Raw genomic sequence first — 18,021 nt, forward strand, 5'->3', positions numbered from 1 at the left:
AATTTTTAGTTTTTCAGGGAATTGCCCAGAGAGGAAAGATGAATTAACTATATGAAGCAGTGGGTCAGTTATAAATTCCATTGCATATTTTAATATTGGCACTGGTATGTCATCATATCCAGTGCTATAACTACTTTTTAGACTTCTGGTGATTCTAATAATATCATCTCTATCAATTAGTTTGCATTGAAAATTAATATCTGAAAAATTATTAAAAGCATTAAAACTAAGATTTTTGAGATGTGTTAAATTTTGGCTTTATCCTCAATTGAAGTTACATAGTAATTATTAAAAATGTCACTAACTTTACCAGGATCTGATACTATTTTATTATTGTGCCTGATGTATATATTTTTTGTATTTGGTTTAGTAATACCTGTTTCATAGTTAATGATTTTCCAAGTGACTCTTTGACAATTTTTAGATCTTTTAATTTTGTTAGCATAGTAATTTTGTTTTTCTTGAATAATTTTATTTTTAAAAGTATTATATTTAAGTTTTACGTTGTCAATGTCTCTTTGCGATTTTGTTCTTCGGGCAGCATTACTTTCAGTAATTAGTTTCTTTTTTTCTAGTTTTAGATCTTTGCTAACCCAAGGTTTTTTACCTAAGTAATTTCTGACCTTTACAATTGGAAAATAAGTATTAAAGTAATATAAAAAGATTTGGATAAAGGTGTCATATTTTAAATGATCTGGAGCTTTATAAAGCTGTCTCCATGTTTCTAAACTTAATGCTAGATTAAAATCTCTCATATTTTCATCAGAAAATACCCTGGAATACTTGAATGAATAATTTTGTTGTTGCACTGAGTTAGATACATAATCGAATATTGTAACTAACTGGCCATCATGATCTGACAACATTGCATTCACACACTCAACTTGAATCTGTGATTGTTTGAGATTGGTTATAATATTGTCTATTGCTGACTGAGTAGTGCCGGTTGATCTAGTGGGGAAGTCTATTAAGTATTTCATATTGTATTGTTTTAATAGGTGTTTTAGATTTTTCACATAAGAATTATTTGTCAAGGTGTTGATGTTAATATCTCCACATATCACTATATACTTGTACCTATTGGTTAGAATGCTAAAAACCGAATTCAGATTTTCCAGGAATATATTCACATTTACATTGATTGGAGACCTGTAGATACCACCTAATAATATTTTTAAATTACCCCAATAAACCTCAACCAAACATAGCTCAAAAATTTGATCACATAATAAATTTTTTATTGCAGGAAACATTATTTCTTTAATTTTAATGGTGTTTTTTGCCAAAATAATTACACCTCCACCATTCATACTGCACCTAGCATAGTAGGAGTGAGTGCTATAATTTAGAATATTAAGCCTGGTAATTTCATCTTTTTTCATTTTATGTTCTGTAACGATTAGTATGTCTGGTTTTATATCATCTAGAGTAACTTCCAATGGGTCAATTTTTGCGGATAAAAAATTTATGTTTTGGTGGAATAATTTTAAGGCAATAGGAGTATTCTTAACACTGATCTCAGTACCAGTAACATTGTTTAGCTTATTACAACATGTAGCATTGTGCAAAATGCTCTCTGGAAACGATTCTTGGGTTGTTGTTAAGTCTATACATGATTCCTTTGCGGAGGGGTTTGGAATAAAAAATGAGGCACAACTTCACTCTGGCTCTGATTAACCACCTCACTCACATTGACACTCTCACTGAAACTTGATTTCACACTCTGGTTGTAGCTGGTAGACATTTCCTTCGAGGGAAGTAAGGGTGGAAACTCCATCATGGATGAGAAGTTGGCTGGCTGGTCAACAATGCCAGCAGGTATCTTACTCTGTAAGTTGTGAGGAATGAAATTGTTCAGAGTCTTCACAAAGTCAAGGTATGGAAGTCCGTTTCTTAGTTCTTGTTTAGAATGTTCATTATATGTGATTATTCGAATAGAAGCTCCAGTAAGTTGTTGAAATTTTATTATGTTTGCAGCAAAAACACTTGGCGAAATTTTGTCTCTAGTACAACCCACAGGTGGGCATATAAGGTATTTCAATCCTCTTCTGATGAAGTCTTCTGTCAGATGTTGAAATGCTAAACTATAGTCTTCTATAGTAGGTTTATTGTAATACTTAGGTTTAGTGATCAGTCCATATATTGTAGCACCATTTTGTAACTTTTGACGTGATAAGTGATGGGAAAGGCAGCACAAAGGCTTTCCAAACTGTTCCTTAAAAATCGTTGCCACACCTGCACTCATATTACTCTTACTGTCAAGATCCGCTGAAATGCAGTGAGCAAAAGCAACCTGCTCATTATACAAGAACTGTGATATCACATTTTTAAAATTGTCTTCAATAATTAGTATATTTCCCTCTGAAGAGTTACCTGTCTGTGATTTAACTGAAGTGTAGTTGGGAAGGTGATCAGCAGGTTTTGAAATAGGTTGAGTAGTTGTATCAGCGGATTCCAAGTGACAAGTGCTTTCATTAATATTCTCGAGTGCATCAATAATCATATAGGACAGCTTTTTCTTCCCTCGATAATTTAAATGCAGTCCATGCGTTGTAAAATGACATTGTCTCAATACGTCCAGATCAATAAGGTGTACATTCTTCATTCGTATTGTTATTTCTCTTATATAATTGTTTACCAAGGCTATGTCATCATGTATAGGGTTATTCTTGTGTGCATCGTAGCGCTGAGGGATCGTTGTGATGCACACGGCTCTCATCTTACTAAGAATGCGTAGTTCATTTTCTAGTTTGTTGTAGAATGTTGTAGTAGATTTCTGCAACATGTCATTAGTTCCTGCTATTATTATAAGTGGCTTACAATGAGATTTTGCAGCATTATTCAGAACAGTTTTGATAGTAGCTCCTGGAGTAACTAATCCATCCAAGTTTATTTTTCCTTTACTAAAATTATTAATTATTTCGATTATACCTCTTCCTTGACTATCTGAGTAGAATTCTGCATTTATTCTGTTCTTGAGTTTATTCACTTTAGTATAAATATTCCTATTTCTTGATGTTTTGTTATTTAATTTGTTATCTTTTCCATTATTAATCTTGCTTGGAGTTTTATTTTCATTCTTAAAATATTTTGGAACGTTATTACTTTGACCCAGAATATATTTGTTTGACATGCCAACCTCTCTCTGAATAGTGTATTTATCATTGATATGTTTACTTCTAGGCGTGGTTTTACTATGTTTAACTTGAGTCCACTCGTTGTTATTTAGAACACTACCTTCAGTCTGTTGATTCAGTTTCTCCTGTGTTAAATGTGGTAATGCTTTGTGTGAACTGGGATTGGCAGTGGGAGGAACTGATGGTTTCACATGTTCATATACTTTAAAAATAATTGACCAAAGTGTTCTGTTTTCAATTATGACATTGTTTTTTATTATATAAGCCATGATAGAGCGTTTTTGTATAAGATCAGCCTCGCTTAACATGTTTTCTTTGATTTTGTTAAGACTTGGGGTTCCATCGTTAATAATATTGTATACAATCCAGTCTATCACATAGCAGGTAAAAATACCACAATCATAACAGTTTGTTTGTTGGGGTCCATTGATCATCTTGATCACAGGTTTATGGTTACCGCTCAGATGTGCACATAGCTTATTTGCAATAAGTTCAGTAGAGGGATAATTTTTCCCCTTAAAAGAGTCATAGTAAAAGAAATTATTGTCCTCTCTACTGAAGAGTAGGAAGCTCCAGTGTGAACCTCCCTCTTCATATAGAGTTATTATGAGGGAGCACGGCATTTTCCGTTGCAGACTAATGACTGTAAGTTCGTTCTCACTGACTTATTGTGGCATCTAGCGGAGATTTTTGGAACTTTTCAGTTGTTCCTAATAGTGTCGCTGTACAGTGTTGCTAGTCCTGTATCGTGGTGGCACCTGGTGATAATTTAAAAAAATATTTTACAGAGGCAGGACACAAGACCCGCTACGCCTCCAAGGTCGCCATTTTATAAGGCCACTTCCCCAGAATGACACAAAGAAGCGTAAACTACACAAAATCTAGGCAGTGCTATGTGTGCATGTAAACACACCACTCGAACTGGACAAAGAAGAAAAGAAACCAACTATGAATGTTCAACATGTGAGGTTGCCCTTTGTATATATCCTTGTTTTGAGCAGTATCACACACTAGCAAAGTTTTAAAACGAGGTTATTGGTTTTAACAATCTACAATGTATTTTTATATACATTTAAACTATAATAAACAAGTTTATTAACATTTAACAGTTTTTTTTGTTTTGTGTTCTACGTGGCGCACGTTTTTTTGCACGGCAAATGCCGTGCGCACTCGTCAACAGGTTAAAAAGTCCTTTACTCATACACTGTACATACATATAAGTGAATGGTGTCAGATTTAAATTTAAATTAGATTTACAAAAAAGTGAATATTATATTTTGTATGATCCTGGTGCAAGATGTCAAATCAGTGTAGTAATACAGAACATTCTAGATAAATTTTTGATCCAGATTATGTTAAGTAGTAGCACTAAGTCATCTATGTGACTTCTTAAGCTGACTTCATGAGAAGTGATAACAACTAGCAGTTATTCATTTTATTTAATTGTAGTTTTGTTCCAGTTTCTCCTTTGGTTTTGGAAGAAATTTTAATTTTATATTCAATTTGTAAGTGGGAGTTCTCTATCTCAAAAGATTACCAAATATCCTCCTTTATCATTATAAAATAAATTATGGATAAATAGATTAACAAAAGTATATGTCTCACAGCTATATTATATATGAAGCTAGATAAGAAAGTAATAGTGGTCTGGAATGCTCATAAAATTTCCTACACTTTTGTTAAAAAAACATTTTTTCATTCAATAGTTTTGAAATTTTCTTCATTATTTTATACATTTATACGTAGCTTAATATGCATTTATTTTGCCAATTATAAAATAGTGTATTTTCTAAAATTGTGCGGCAATGGTGATAAGAGATTGGTTAATTTTAACGGACATTTCTTATAGTTCAACACCATACTTTAAAAAGTATCAAAACAATACATAATAAATTACAATTAAAATTATTTAATTAAGTGTATCTTTTTCAAAATTTTAACACCTTCATTGCTGCGGTATCATGACTAAGGCCAACTACTTGCACTGTGCCCCATAAGGATTCTGCTGTAGTCAACATGTTAAAACAACAGTTTTTATTTATTCTTACAATAGACAATAGACAATATTCTTTATTCATAAACGTTGAGTTTAGAATTTTTGTCAATACAATAAAGGACATACAGAACATAAAATTTAAAATATCAGTTCATGATGCAATTGATTTCCAGTTTATGAACTCTTGAATAGTGTAGAAGGGTTGCTGGAGAAACCAACTTTTGAGTGAGTTCTTCAGGTGTTTGACTGGTGTTTTCTTCAGTGAGTCTGGTAGAATGTTGAAATAGATTGCTCCTTTGTATGATGGTTTCCTCTCATATAAACTTAGGTGGTGTGTTTCAAGAGCAAAGTGATGTCTATTTCTTGTGTTGTAGCAGTGATGGTCTCCAGTTCTAGTCTGTCCAGTTGTTACAGAGTGCAAAATACTGGACCCAAAAACAATGGGAGTTCCAAGTAAATTGTTGTTGATTTTTAAACCACTGATAAATTTTAGTTTGTTAAATCTTGAAATATAACACATTGGAAGTATTAAATTAAAATTAACATTTATCACAATTTCATAACAATAAAACATTGGAATAATCTTCATCAAAAATTCAATTGCATGTTTCCCAAAATTAAAATGATTATGTTTTCAAAAAGATTCTTTAGTAGGATTTAGTTTACTTTAGATTTTGTGTGTTTCATGTTATGACTAACACACACACACACACACACACACACACACACACACACACACACACACACACACACACACACACACACACATCAATTATTAGACTTCTTGATATAAAGTTCCTTTAATATTTCGGCTTTGCCGTTTTCAAAAAGGTATAATAAAAAATAACAACACAGCAACAAAATTTACAAAAGTAAATACACACTTACTTACAATCTCTTTTTTCAAGCACTTAGTTTCCTTATGGTTTTTCATAGGCCTTTCTTTTTAAAATCACTTCTTTTATTTTATTTTTGTTGTATTCACTTGCATCTTTATACTTCCTTTTAGAAGGATTGTTTGGTGCACAGTGTTCATGTTCTTCACTTTCACTCTTAGCTAAAATAGTTTTAATTAAACAAAAACTAAGAGAACTAAGTCTTACACAAATGGCTGAAACATAAACTCCACTGACAGTTAGTGAAGTGAATGACAGTGTGAGATCAAGGAAGCAGTCAGCTGTTTTTATATAGAGTAGTTCGTTAAAGGAGCATGGGTCAACAACTTATAGCCTTTCAAAAAAGAATATGCAATTTTCCAATCAAATTAAAGCACACTTTCAGAACTCTTGACTGATGTCTTTATAACACCAAAATGTGTGTCTTGTAATGTAGTTTTTAAAATTGCCAAAAAGTGAATTTAGCCTAGGAAATGACTGATGCCGGTTTAACATTTCATGATTCACTTATTTGAATGGCATTAGTTAGTCAACAAAATAATATTAGTCTGCTATTCATTAACTTCTAACAAAATAAATTTAAATCTCTAAACTCACCCTTAAGTTGTTTGGAATGTTATCATTTGTCGTGTGTATTAATGTTTGATCCAAGTCAACCAACAGAACAAGTTTTCTGTCCTTGAGAAGTCTTTCTTCATCTGCTTTTCCCAATATTTGAGCTTGCTAGAAATAAAAAAAAGTTAAAGAAATGAAACTTTTTCAATGTTATTAAATTAGATAACTTGTATCACACAAAAAACTACTTAGACTACTTGTATAATTATACAATAATTTATAACGTTTACATTTTGTTAGGTAAGTGAAACTAAGTATCCAAGAGCTTATTTTGTTTCCTTTATTGAGAAGAAAAAGGACTGGACTACATCCTGGCAGCCATCATAAAATTTTACCATGCTTGGCTATTAATTATTTTTACTGCTTTTCTTTCATTGATAATGTGTTGATGTAGAAGTCAGTAGTTCCATGGAAGATTAATATTCCAAAGCAACTAACAGTTGTATAAGCCCAACTAGAGTGAACCATTGTGCTCCTCTGTATATCAGAGAGGTTTGTGCTCCTCTGTATATCAGAGAGGTTTATCTTGCCAAAGCTTAAGGATGCTTCTTGAATTGAAGGTTAATTTAAAAATTAAATCCCCGCATAACTGAAACTGGTAAAAGAGTAGCGGTGGCAGAGGTCATAGTGAACAGAGACGACATAGTCGTACATTTTATGAAGCATTACAACATTAAGCCTCTGATGAAGGTTAGGCTGAAACGAATGTCCTTTTCATAGCTTTTGATGTCATGCAGAATATGTCTCTTTTGAAGAACAAGACCTTCGACAACTAACAGTCAATGAGTTTTGTATCAAAAATATTAAACTAAAAACCAGCAGTATTTATGTGTACTATGAAGGTGAAGGGTGAAAATGTCCCGATGAAATGTGCTCCTTTTTATAAGATTTTTAAATACATGTCCAAAACAACATCACAGATCTAGGTATTTTTTTCGGACAATTGCCGTGGGCAAAATAAAAAATAGGCTCTAACAAGATTTCTTTTATTTTTAACTGATTTGAAAAAATGTCAGAAGATTCAGTACTTTTTTTCTACTCAGGGGACACAGTTACTTGCCCTGTGACTGAGATTTCAGTCTGATGAAGAGGATGATCCAAACAAATGACAGAATTTTTAGCATTCATGAGATAACTGAACTTTGGAAAGTGCTAAAGTTGGAAAATGTATTGTGACTCAAGCACAAGCTGATATGTTGGACTTTAAAAAGTGGTGGCCACTTTTTTATATAAGGACAACAGTATCTGAAGAAAGTAAAAGAAAGTCATGCAATGAAAGACTTTCATTTGCCATAAGCACTTTTTTCAATTTTGTGTTCAGCTCGGAGTGTAAAGGTTACATATAAGGTCCACAATAAACTGTGGACTGAATTGCCAGACATTTTTCTTGGCCGTTCAGCCTGGTCAAATGATGCCACCTGATAAAAAAAGCCTACCTAGAAGGTAAAGTGCCAATAAAGCAGAAAAAGAAGTTGTATGACTCGATTTTGATCGGTTCTGTGAGCAATGAAGAGCAAGAGAATGACTAAAATGGGATGACTTTTAATATTTCATGATTCAAGTATACTTTGACAGTCAACAAATTAACTGAACATTTAAAATCGCCGAATTTATTGGCATACGTCAGAGACATGCACATTATAACACCAACAAAAATTATACAACAAATATACACTACCTCTGGAAACTAAAAAAAATCACCATATTTTTTTAACAGTTCTTGTATGTGCTAACATTAGTAGACAATGTACTAGAAAAGTGTTAACATTCTATATTATAGCTAGAGTAATGTCCACATTTAACATGCTCACCACCAAAACCAATAGTCACAAGAGAATTGTGTGGTATATGTGCTAATATTAATAGACACTGCGCCACTCAGTAGGAAAGTATAAAATTAAGTCCACTAAAATATTTTGCAATACATAAAAAAGTTGTGTCATCAGCATTTATGACTGGCATAACTGAGACCGGTCATTAACACATATGAAACACTCAGCAGTGGATCAAGTATGGAGTCCTGTAGTATTCCATATTTCACTGCTTTGTTATACCATATATGTTATACCATTACTACATACATTTTGTTTCAACTATTTAAGTAAGATTTGAGAAATAAAATTGATCTATTGCCGAAACGAAAAATAGACAATTTCATAGTGAGAACATCCACGTCTCCCTCCAGAACATCCACAACCAAAATCCCTCTTTAGTTCACACAATGTGGCATGGGCATAACCATATTCTTCCAAAACTTGAAAAATGTCCCTAACCAGTATGTCCAAGGCTAGAAATAGTAGATTTATTTCTCTCTACACATAAACCAATCCGAAACCCAATTAATTTATGTTCTTCAGGTCATTTAAAAGATTGTATGTTTTCAGGTAAGCACAAATTTGTCACTAGACCAATACCTCTAAAACCTGGAATATTGGAGATAGGTTGGCTTATTTCTCTGGCTTATTTCTTGAGCTTTATTTGAAAACAGGGCAAGCATTCTTATGGTTCTTATGATTTTTCCCAGGTAAATAACTATTCTTTAGACACAAATTAAAAAAGTAAGTGAGAGAGACGATTACATAAGCGATATTTTTTCATAACACTATTAGACAGGTAATAACTATCAGAATTATTTAGATTTTTAAGCCATAAAGAATGTTTCCTACTGTGATTTCAAATCATTTAGATGGATCGGATGCTTGCTGATTATTATTTTCCTTTCACTATTAGAAGTATTGCCTAGACTTTCTTTTATTTCTGTAACAGAGTCAATGACATGCCATTTAAAAATATCTGGGCTGATACTTGATGTACAGTGTTTGAAATTAGAAGTTCGATAATTTGTTTCCAAGCTGCCTTGCAGTTGTTCTAACTTTTATTGATATTTGATTTCATTATATAAAAGCTTAGCCGAAGTATTAATTTTTTAGTTTTTGTAAATATGGAAATTTTGTGGTGATTAATAAGGTTAATCTGTACTTAATTTTAACCAAATCTGAGTTATAAAAATCATATTTTACTTTACATGATATTAGAGTGATTTTTTTGACAATGAGGTAGTTAGGTTTAGTCATTTTTTCCCAAGACAAATAAATTTGCCCTAGATAGGATAGATTAAAGATATGACAAGTTACAATATGGATTGGGTAGGTTAAATGTGGGTAAGAAAGGTTAATACAAATGTAGTATTCAACAGAACATAACACTGTCACCAAGCCGACTGCTGTGCTGAGGCGATGTGTTGCCCGACTGACCTTTACCTATTGAAATAAGATAAACCAACACAATACAACAATAAGGGAATGTTTATCCTTGTTCAATATGTGTTTATTCTTATTCTATAGGTCTAAATGTTTCTTTAATTTTCCTAATTCAAAAAGTAAGTGTGGTCGGTGCGATGAACGAGTACCATATAATAGTGTTTTGAAACGTGTAAGTTACAATTTTGTAATGTTGTTTAAAATGTTTCCACATCTACTCTATCTGTGTTAATTTGTTACAAATTCCATCAATATATTAAACAACCAGAATTGTACACAGTAGCCTTGCTATAATGAGATGTGGTGGTGTAAATCTTTAATTACAAAGAAGGTGACATATTTATACTAGCCTACCTCCTCGCTGACTTTGAGATCTGGTACACTATGTACCATTGGGACAGAAGCATGAGCATTTATCACACTTTCTCTGCGTAGATCAGCACCACATTCTGCGCAAAGGTCATTCATCACTGTAGGATGTGAACACCCTCGCTCCAACTCCAACAATGGAGCCCTAACACAGACATCAATGTTAGCCTATTGAATATATGTTTTGCAATTCTTAAACAATTTATTTTAATTTGGCATAAAGCTAAATCTACTTCACATTGGTTTTAACTGCAAGATTGATAGGATGCACCACAGTGCTTTAATTCAGGTACAATTTTTGGATCTCTTGCGTATAGGATTAGTATTATTTTGACTTTGAAGGAAACAGGATTTTTCCGGACATTTGCCATCGTTCAGTGAAACAAGAAATCGTTTTGACTTTATACTTATTTTCCATAACCAATATATTTTAAATAAAATATAAAAATTCAGTGTAGTAGATTTTTTGGGTTTTCACTGAAAATTTGCATTTTTTTAAATTATTCACTTACTCTAAGGTATACAAAAACATACTTAGCCTAATGTTTAAAACTTTTGTAATTTTTGAGTTACAAAAAATGTTTTTTTTACAAAAGTTATTACATAAATTTTAATTTTATTTCTACTGAACACCTAAGCTCACTTTACAACCCACTTTTTACCACTGCTAAAAGGCTGCCAAGTTAATATTTCTGTAAAAAATGCTTTTCCAGTTCTCATTCTTCTTGTGACAACATATTATACTAACACATAATATTTATTAACTATAGTAAATGTTTTAAAAACTATTTCATAAGAAAAAATGTATTCCTTAACTTACAATGTATTATTAAACAGGTTTTGTATTTTTTCAAATTGCTTAAAAAAATGCTTGCAACATGCACAAAGCCAGAGTCACATTTAAGAGACTGGCTTTGAATAATAACAGGCCACAATCACAATCATCAAAATTCATGATTATCCAAACTGCCAAAACCAAAATGTTGAACTGTATTATGTTGTAAGTATTTCAAATTACAGTATACTTAGTTCAGCTTTTTATATCTAAAGAATTAATAGTTTAAGATGAACAAAAAGCTATCTATGCTAACTTATACATATTTACAAAATATAACAAACAAAACATTTAGTTACTTTTTTCTATTTTGAGGGATACTCGCCATTGTACTTGCAGCCATTACTTAAATGTCATACAAATTACTTTATTTTGGATTTTACAATGGCGATTTGGAACAATAGCGGATTTGGAACAATATTGTTATTTAACAAAACTTATAATTTCAACTTAATGTTACATTAGTTTTTAATGTAAACAATAAACAGTAAGAAATGGCCTAACAAATATTTTTGAGAATTTGAAAATGACAACGAATATGAGGAAATTATATGTGAGCCTATTTCTAGATATAACCATGGGTTTGCCTTTATATATGAATTCTTTCCTCCATTGGGTATACTTTAACCCTTTAAGGAGTATGGACGTCATATCACGTCTTCCTTTGATAGTCTAAAATGAGTAACGGATGAAATCCAAAAAATACCAAAAGGAGTAAAAAATTAAAATCTTTAAAATCTCTTAAAAAATTTGAAAGCTTCATAAAAAACGACTACGTGTTCTACAAGTCAATATTTCAGTACTTTTTCAAAATCAAATGTCTTATTTCCTCACTACGGCAGACTCAATCAGTATTGTCTGCCATTTGGACAACAGCAACAAACTAGATGGTTGTTTAACAAATATGTCACTCTCACAAGATAAATATGGCCACAGTATGCAGTATACAAGGAATGGCTAGTATAATGTGGCGGCATATTCCGACAACAATGCGATGCACGCGTGACGAGACCTTGAGTCGGTGGCTTCTACCGGGTGTCTACTGCGATCTGGTGGTAAAATCAGATTACAAGTGAATGGGAGCACTAACATGGAAGTTAAGTATGTTGCCGATAGATGGAACCACTTTACAGACTAATCTACCTAAAGGCAATCAGTAATAGCAATGCATTTACGATAATACAAAAATACAGAGGCTAAACGTAATATGGCGTCCATACTCCTTTGGGCCACTATAAGAATATACGTCATATGACGTCCTTACTCATTATGTAGCGTTTACACGCACTCCTTGGAGGGTTAATAAGCGGCCTACACTCGTTATTCGATTGCTATTATCGAATGGTTCGACTGTTTATATCTGAAGGAATAATTCAATATTACAATTTATTTAACTTAGCATATGATTTCAACTAATTAGTTATAGTAATTTTAATGTAAACAATAAACATCAAGAAGTAACTAATATTTCTAAACTTTGAAAACAGCGATGAATATGAGGAAAATATGTGAGATATTTCTCACAAGTGACTGTTTAAGTGGCTTCAACATGTGGAATTGGCTCCTGGGGATTCAAGATTCAAGATTCAAGATATTTTATTGTCATTAAGCACAATACATATTATGCAATAGACAAAGTCAACATATTATATAGCCTACTTTAATCTAATCTTTAATCTAGGCACAGTTATAGGACAAAATACAGTATTGCCAGCTAGAACTAAATAACAATAATATAAATGTGAATAAAAACAATAAAATTACAATTAAATAATTTAAAAATCTATACAATATGTGCTAACAATCCTAAATCTTAAATTAACAATGGATTAAAAACTTAATGAGCTAATATCACAGGCTAGGTAATCTTCAACAGTGTAAAAAGCTTTATTTTTCAGCCACTTTGCAATGGTAACTTTAAAATTATTAAGTGTAACATTCCATGCTTTCTCTGGTAATTTATTAAATCATTTTATACTGAAAAATATCTGGCTGTTTCTGGTCTTTTCGAGTCTGACTGGGGGTAGATCGAGTAAATACTTTTTTCTCTTGTGCAGTGTGTATGAACATCTTGTCTATTTATGAAACTATTCAAATTTTCTTTTACATCAAGTAATGAGCAGTAGATGTATAAACTTGGCAAGGTCATAATTTGAAGTTCTTTTGAAAAAAGGTGAACAAGATTCTTGTTTAGAAAACATTTTTTAAAATCCTAATAGCTTTTTTTTTGCCATAAAAAAATATTTTTTTGGCACTGGAACTGTTTTCCCCAAAGAGTCACACCATACCTCAAGTGTGAGTGGAAAAATGCATAATAAGCAGTTATCAACATCTCCTGAGTAACAGTATTCCTTAGTTTACATAATAGGTATATAACTCTAGATAGTTTAGTACATAAATAATTTAACATGATGTTGCCAGCTTAATTTACTATCTAGGATAACACCCAATAACTTAACAGAATCATTACTGTATTTAGTATTATTGTGTAGAGATAATGTTAAATATTCAGTTTTATTATGATTCACTGCCAACCCATTTGCTTTAAACCATTCTAGAGCTAATTTAAATGAACGTTCTTGATCAGATTTTAAGGTTTGTGAGTCTTTATTACAGTTTTAAAAGAGTAGTATCATCCGCGTACAAAACAGAATTACAAGGTAGGCTAGATGAAAAATCATTGATTGCAACAAATAAACAGAAAAGGTCCAAAACAGAGCCTTGCGGAACTCCCAATTTCACTGTTCTGAAACCGGACTTGTTCTCCCCTTGGACAACCATCTGTTTCCTGTCAGATAAATAAGATGACAATAATTGTAAATGCTTTATGTTTTTATGCCATAACTAAACAACTTTTTTAAACAACAACTCATGATTAATACAGTCAAACGCTTTACTTAAATCTATCAATGTTGCAGATGAATATAATCTTTTTCTCAAAATTATTTAAAATGTTTTCCACAATTTTTTCCTATTGCTTTCACAGTGTTTGATTTTTTTATAAATCCATATTGTTCTTTACAGTGCAAATTGTTTTGAGAAAAGAAATCATACAATTGGTCTTTTAAAACAACACTCAAAAATCTTACTCAGTATGGGAACCAAAGAAATGGGACGGTAACTAGCAGGATCTGCCTTGCTGCCCTTCTTATATACTGGTACTACTTTGGAACATTTCAGTGCTTTAGGAAAAATCCCCTCAGATAACATCCAGTTGAATAGAAATGTCAATGGTTTTACTATGTAGGGTATAATATCCTTGATGATTTTATTAGAAAACCCAAAATAATCTTCGCTTTTTGATCCACTCAACTTAGATACATATTTATAAATTTCAAATTCAGTTATTACATTTAATTGGGAATGTTTTTACTAGCATTATTAAATCTAGATAAATAATTACTCAAAAGCTCAATAGCAGTGTCAAAATTATTTTGCTTCAAATGTGTAGTACTAACTATATTTATAAAATAATCATTAAAGTCATCAGGCTTTATTAATTCTTCAACGCTTTCTTTCTTAACAATGAATTTCCTTTTTTATTATACTCCAAGCAGCTTTACATTTATTTGGAGCTCTCATAATATATCTGTCAGTGGCTAATCGTTTTTCTTCCTTAATTCTATTTTTATACATCTTTTTTATTTCTATATACATTTTTTTGTGTTCAGCTTCATTTTCTGTGCCCTTACTTATCTTGAATCTATCATAAAACACTGTTACTATATTTCTAAGTTTATATAGTTCAGGTGTAAACCAGTCAACCTTTGTCTATTTCTACTTTGATTTTGACATCTTTAACAGGACAGCATTCTTTAAGTGAACTTGTTAATATTTTTATAAAAAAAATCAAAAGCATCGTCAACAGTTTGAAAAAAAGTAAGCTGCCACCAGTCAGTCTGATTCAGTCTATATTTCAAACCTTCAATGGCACCAAAAGACAGATCTCTCACTTTTCTTTTAAGAATATTTTTGTCTGGTACTGTATTTGAAAAATTGCAACTCATAAAACTCTGTGTATATACCAGCATGATCAGATACATTTGGTTCGATAACTTGACATTTTACTTTGTTTTTTGCTTAAATTACTAACAACATTGTCAAGACAAGCATCTTCTCTAGTTGTATCAAAATTTATGACAATACATATTAAATGATCTTAATAAATTCAAAAAAGTAAATTTTTCAGAAGAATCTTTTCTTACATCTACATTAAAATCACCTGTTAGTATCACAGTTGCAAAATTTTTATTTAAAAAATATCATTAAAGACTCCAAATAGTCAAAGAAACTAAAAATATTACTCTTTGGAGTACGGTAGATGGTAACTATAAACAACATCAATCTCCTTTAAATATATAGCTGTTGCTTCCAAAACAAAGACAACACAAAAATTACTAATATCTACAGTTTTATATTGGATTTTGGACTTTACAAAGATTGAGCTGCCGCCCCTACAGAGTGGTTTCTCTCTACAGTAAATACTTGCTAATTGATAACCATTTGGTATATACAAATCAGATTCTTCATAAAATAACCAGTGTTCATTAAGAGTTAGGATTATCACAGTCATAGCTATCTAAAAATAAGTCTAAAACATCTACCTTATTTTTTATAGATTGAATGTTAAGATGAAAAAGAGTTTAGGGGTTTGGATGAGTGCTTTGGGAATTTGGAATGGGAGAATTCTTTCCTCCATTTCAAAAGCAGTTACTTGTTAATATCAAACTGGGCAAGTGGTAATATTGTAAGGTTTCTTTGATGTATCTAATTCTAGGCCATAGTTGGTTTTCTTACTACTTTATAACTTAATATTATTACTAAATTTATGTTTTAAAAATTGTAAGGTACGAGATTCTTCTTGTTACAGTTATTTGTTACTCTTACTGTGTATGATTTGTACATATCGAAGTTGGATAGTATATCGAACTGTTCAACAATAGCAATTGAATAACGAGCATAGGCTGCTTATTAAAGTCTCCCCCTTCCATTTCACAAAAGCAGTTGCTCACTTCTATCTGAGTAAGCTATAAATATTATAAAGTTTGGATAGAGTACCATAAGCGGACCCAGTTTTTTATATAGAAATTATCAAACAATATTTAATCATTATACCCATTAATATAATCAACCACCAGTAATTAATTTGAACAATAACTACATCATATGTACTAACTGTGCACACATTTTTATATTCTAAACACAATTTTTTCTATAAGTAACTTCTTGTACTAAGTATATAAAAAAACTGTTAAATTTAGAAAACTATACAAAGTAACCCAAATATTTATTTACTGTACCTTTTTCGTTTTCAAGATGTTAACTTAGTTAATTGTTGTTACTTTTTCTTTATTATTTAAACAACATTTTCCCTATCATCTGTCTTAACTTTTTGTTTGATTAATGGTTAAGGTTTTTACTATCATTTATGACATTATATTGTTTAAACTATTTCTATTTATTTGAGACATGTGACTTTAATTAAGTATTTTATATACATTGGTACAGGTTAAAAGTTATGTTATTCAATATATAAAGTATCAATGATTGTAATATGCAATATAAAAACCAGGTTCGCTTATCATACTCTGCCCCAAAGTTTTTCTGAAATGTAGGTCTAGGCCATGGTTGGTTTTGTTATTTTGCATTTTTATTGTTAAATTTATATTATTAAACATTGAATGAATAATGATTTGAATAAATTTTTTAGCCTTAGATCTGTAAATTTTATCCTTGTTAACTTTGATAATTTTTAAATCTTTATAACTTTTAGTAAATGTTTTAATTTTTAATCAAAATACTGTACTGTTTTGTATCTCATCAATCTATATGTTGATGGCCATTGACTTTGTCTATTGCATGTACTCTATGTGTTTTGCTTACAGATAATAAAGGTTTATGACTTATTGTAAAGTATTATTCTTGTTGCATACTATTTATTATCCAAATATAATATCGAATTGGATAATATACTGAATTGCTTGGTAATAACAATTGAATAAAAAGTGTAGAATACTTGTTAAAGTATCCCCTACAACTAAAACATTCTAGTGCTGATTTTTTTTTTAACTATTAGCCTAAGATACATAAGGTAAACATTATGTAGCTCATATATAAATATTTTTTAATTATGCAATAAGCCTAAAATTGTTAGGCCTAAGAACCTATTTATTTTAGTAATGTAGCAATGAAATAGGAAATAATCTATTATTACTTATGTATTTAATTTCATTACAAAAATAAATAGCCTAAAATTGTTTGAAACGTGATTTGAAAAGTTAACTAAAAAAAAGTATGAACTTAAAATGAGGAAAAATGTTAAGATGTGTTTAAAATTTGGCGCTTTTTTGTCACCCACTTACCCTCCATCTACTAGTTCCCCTTCTTTGGCCAGTAATTTGCGAACAGTTCCAACCTCTGTAGCCTTTAATTTCTTCAGTTCGGCTGTTCCATTGTTTGATTTAAGATCATAAAGTAATAACACTCTCCCTTCATACACTATTGTTCCTTCTTCGACTTTCCATTTCACTATTTTTGCAGAATTTTGGCTTGGAAGAGAAACGATCACATCCTTAGCGCCCATATTGACCGGAAACTGTTTCCTCAGCATCTTTGGAACGCGACTTACAATTGGATCAAAAGTAGGAAACATCATTTTCTGGCCAATGACATTTCAGTTCCTAAAACATACAAAGTGAGTACTTCATTGATTAAAATACTACGTCTGTCTTACTATATAACCTCAAAACTATGTAAACTCTTCAACATAATCAAAAATGAGCTTCGTTGTAATGATCTTTCAGTTATTTTAAACATCAACATATTGTAGACAATTTAACTAACTATGAAATAACTATATAATAACATTTAAATTATCTAACCTTAAAGCGAGATACATTTATTTTAAAGAGTC

The 18,021-nt window shown here is 31.1% G+C and overlaps 1 protein-coding gene across 1 annotated transcript in view; it reads right to left on the reverse strand.

Annotated features, from left to right (window-relative positions):
* The window catches only part of LOC124354579 (RNA polymerase II subunit A C-terminal domain phosphatase), a 42,723-nt gene extending 24,990 nt beyond the window's left edge, over nt 1-17,733 (reverse strand). The window contains exons 1-3 of the mRNA XM_046805146.1: nt 17,471-17,733; nt 10,259-10,418; nt 6,627-6,752 (exon numbers count right to left, since the gene is read on the reverse strand). Coding sequence (XP_046661102.1) covers nt 6,627-6,752; nt 10,259-10,418; nt 17,471-17,718 — 534 coding nt within the window. The 5' untranslated portion in view covers nt 17,719-17,733. The remainder of the gene's footprint in view (nt 1-6,626; nt 6,753-10,258; nt 10,419-17,470) is intronic.
* Nucleotides 17,734-18,021: the final 288 nt, after the last annotated feature.

The sequence above is a fragment of the Homalodisca vitripennis genome, chromosome 2, assembly GCF_021130785.1.
Source record: "Homalodisca vitripennis isolate AUS2020 chromosome 2, UT_GWSS_2.1, whole genome shotgun sequence".
NCBI lineage: Eukaryota > Metazoa > Arthropoda > Insecta > Hemiptera > Cicadellidae > Homalodisca > Homalodisca vitripennis.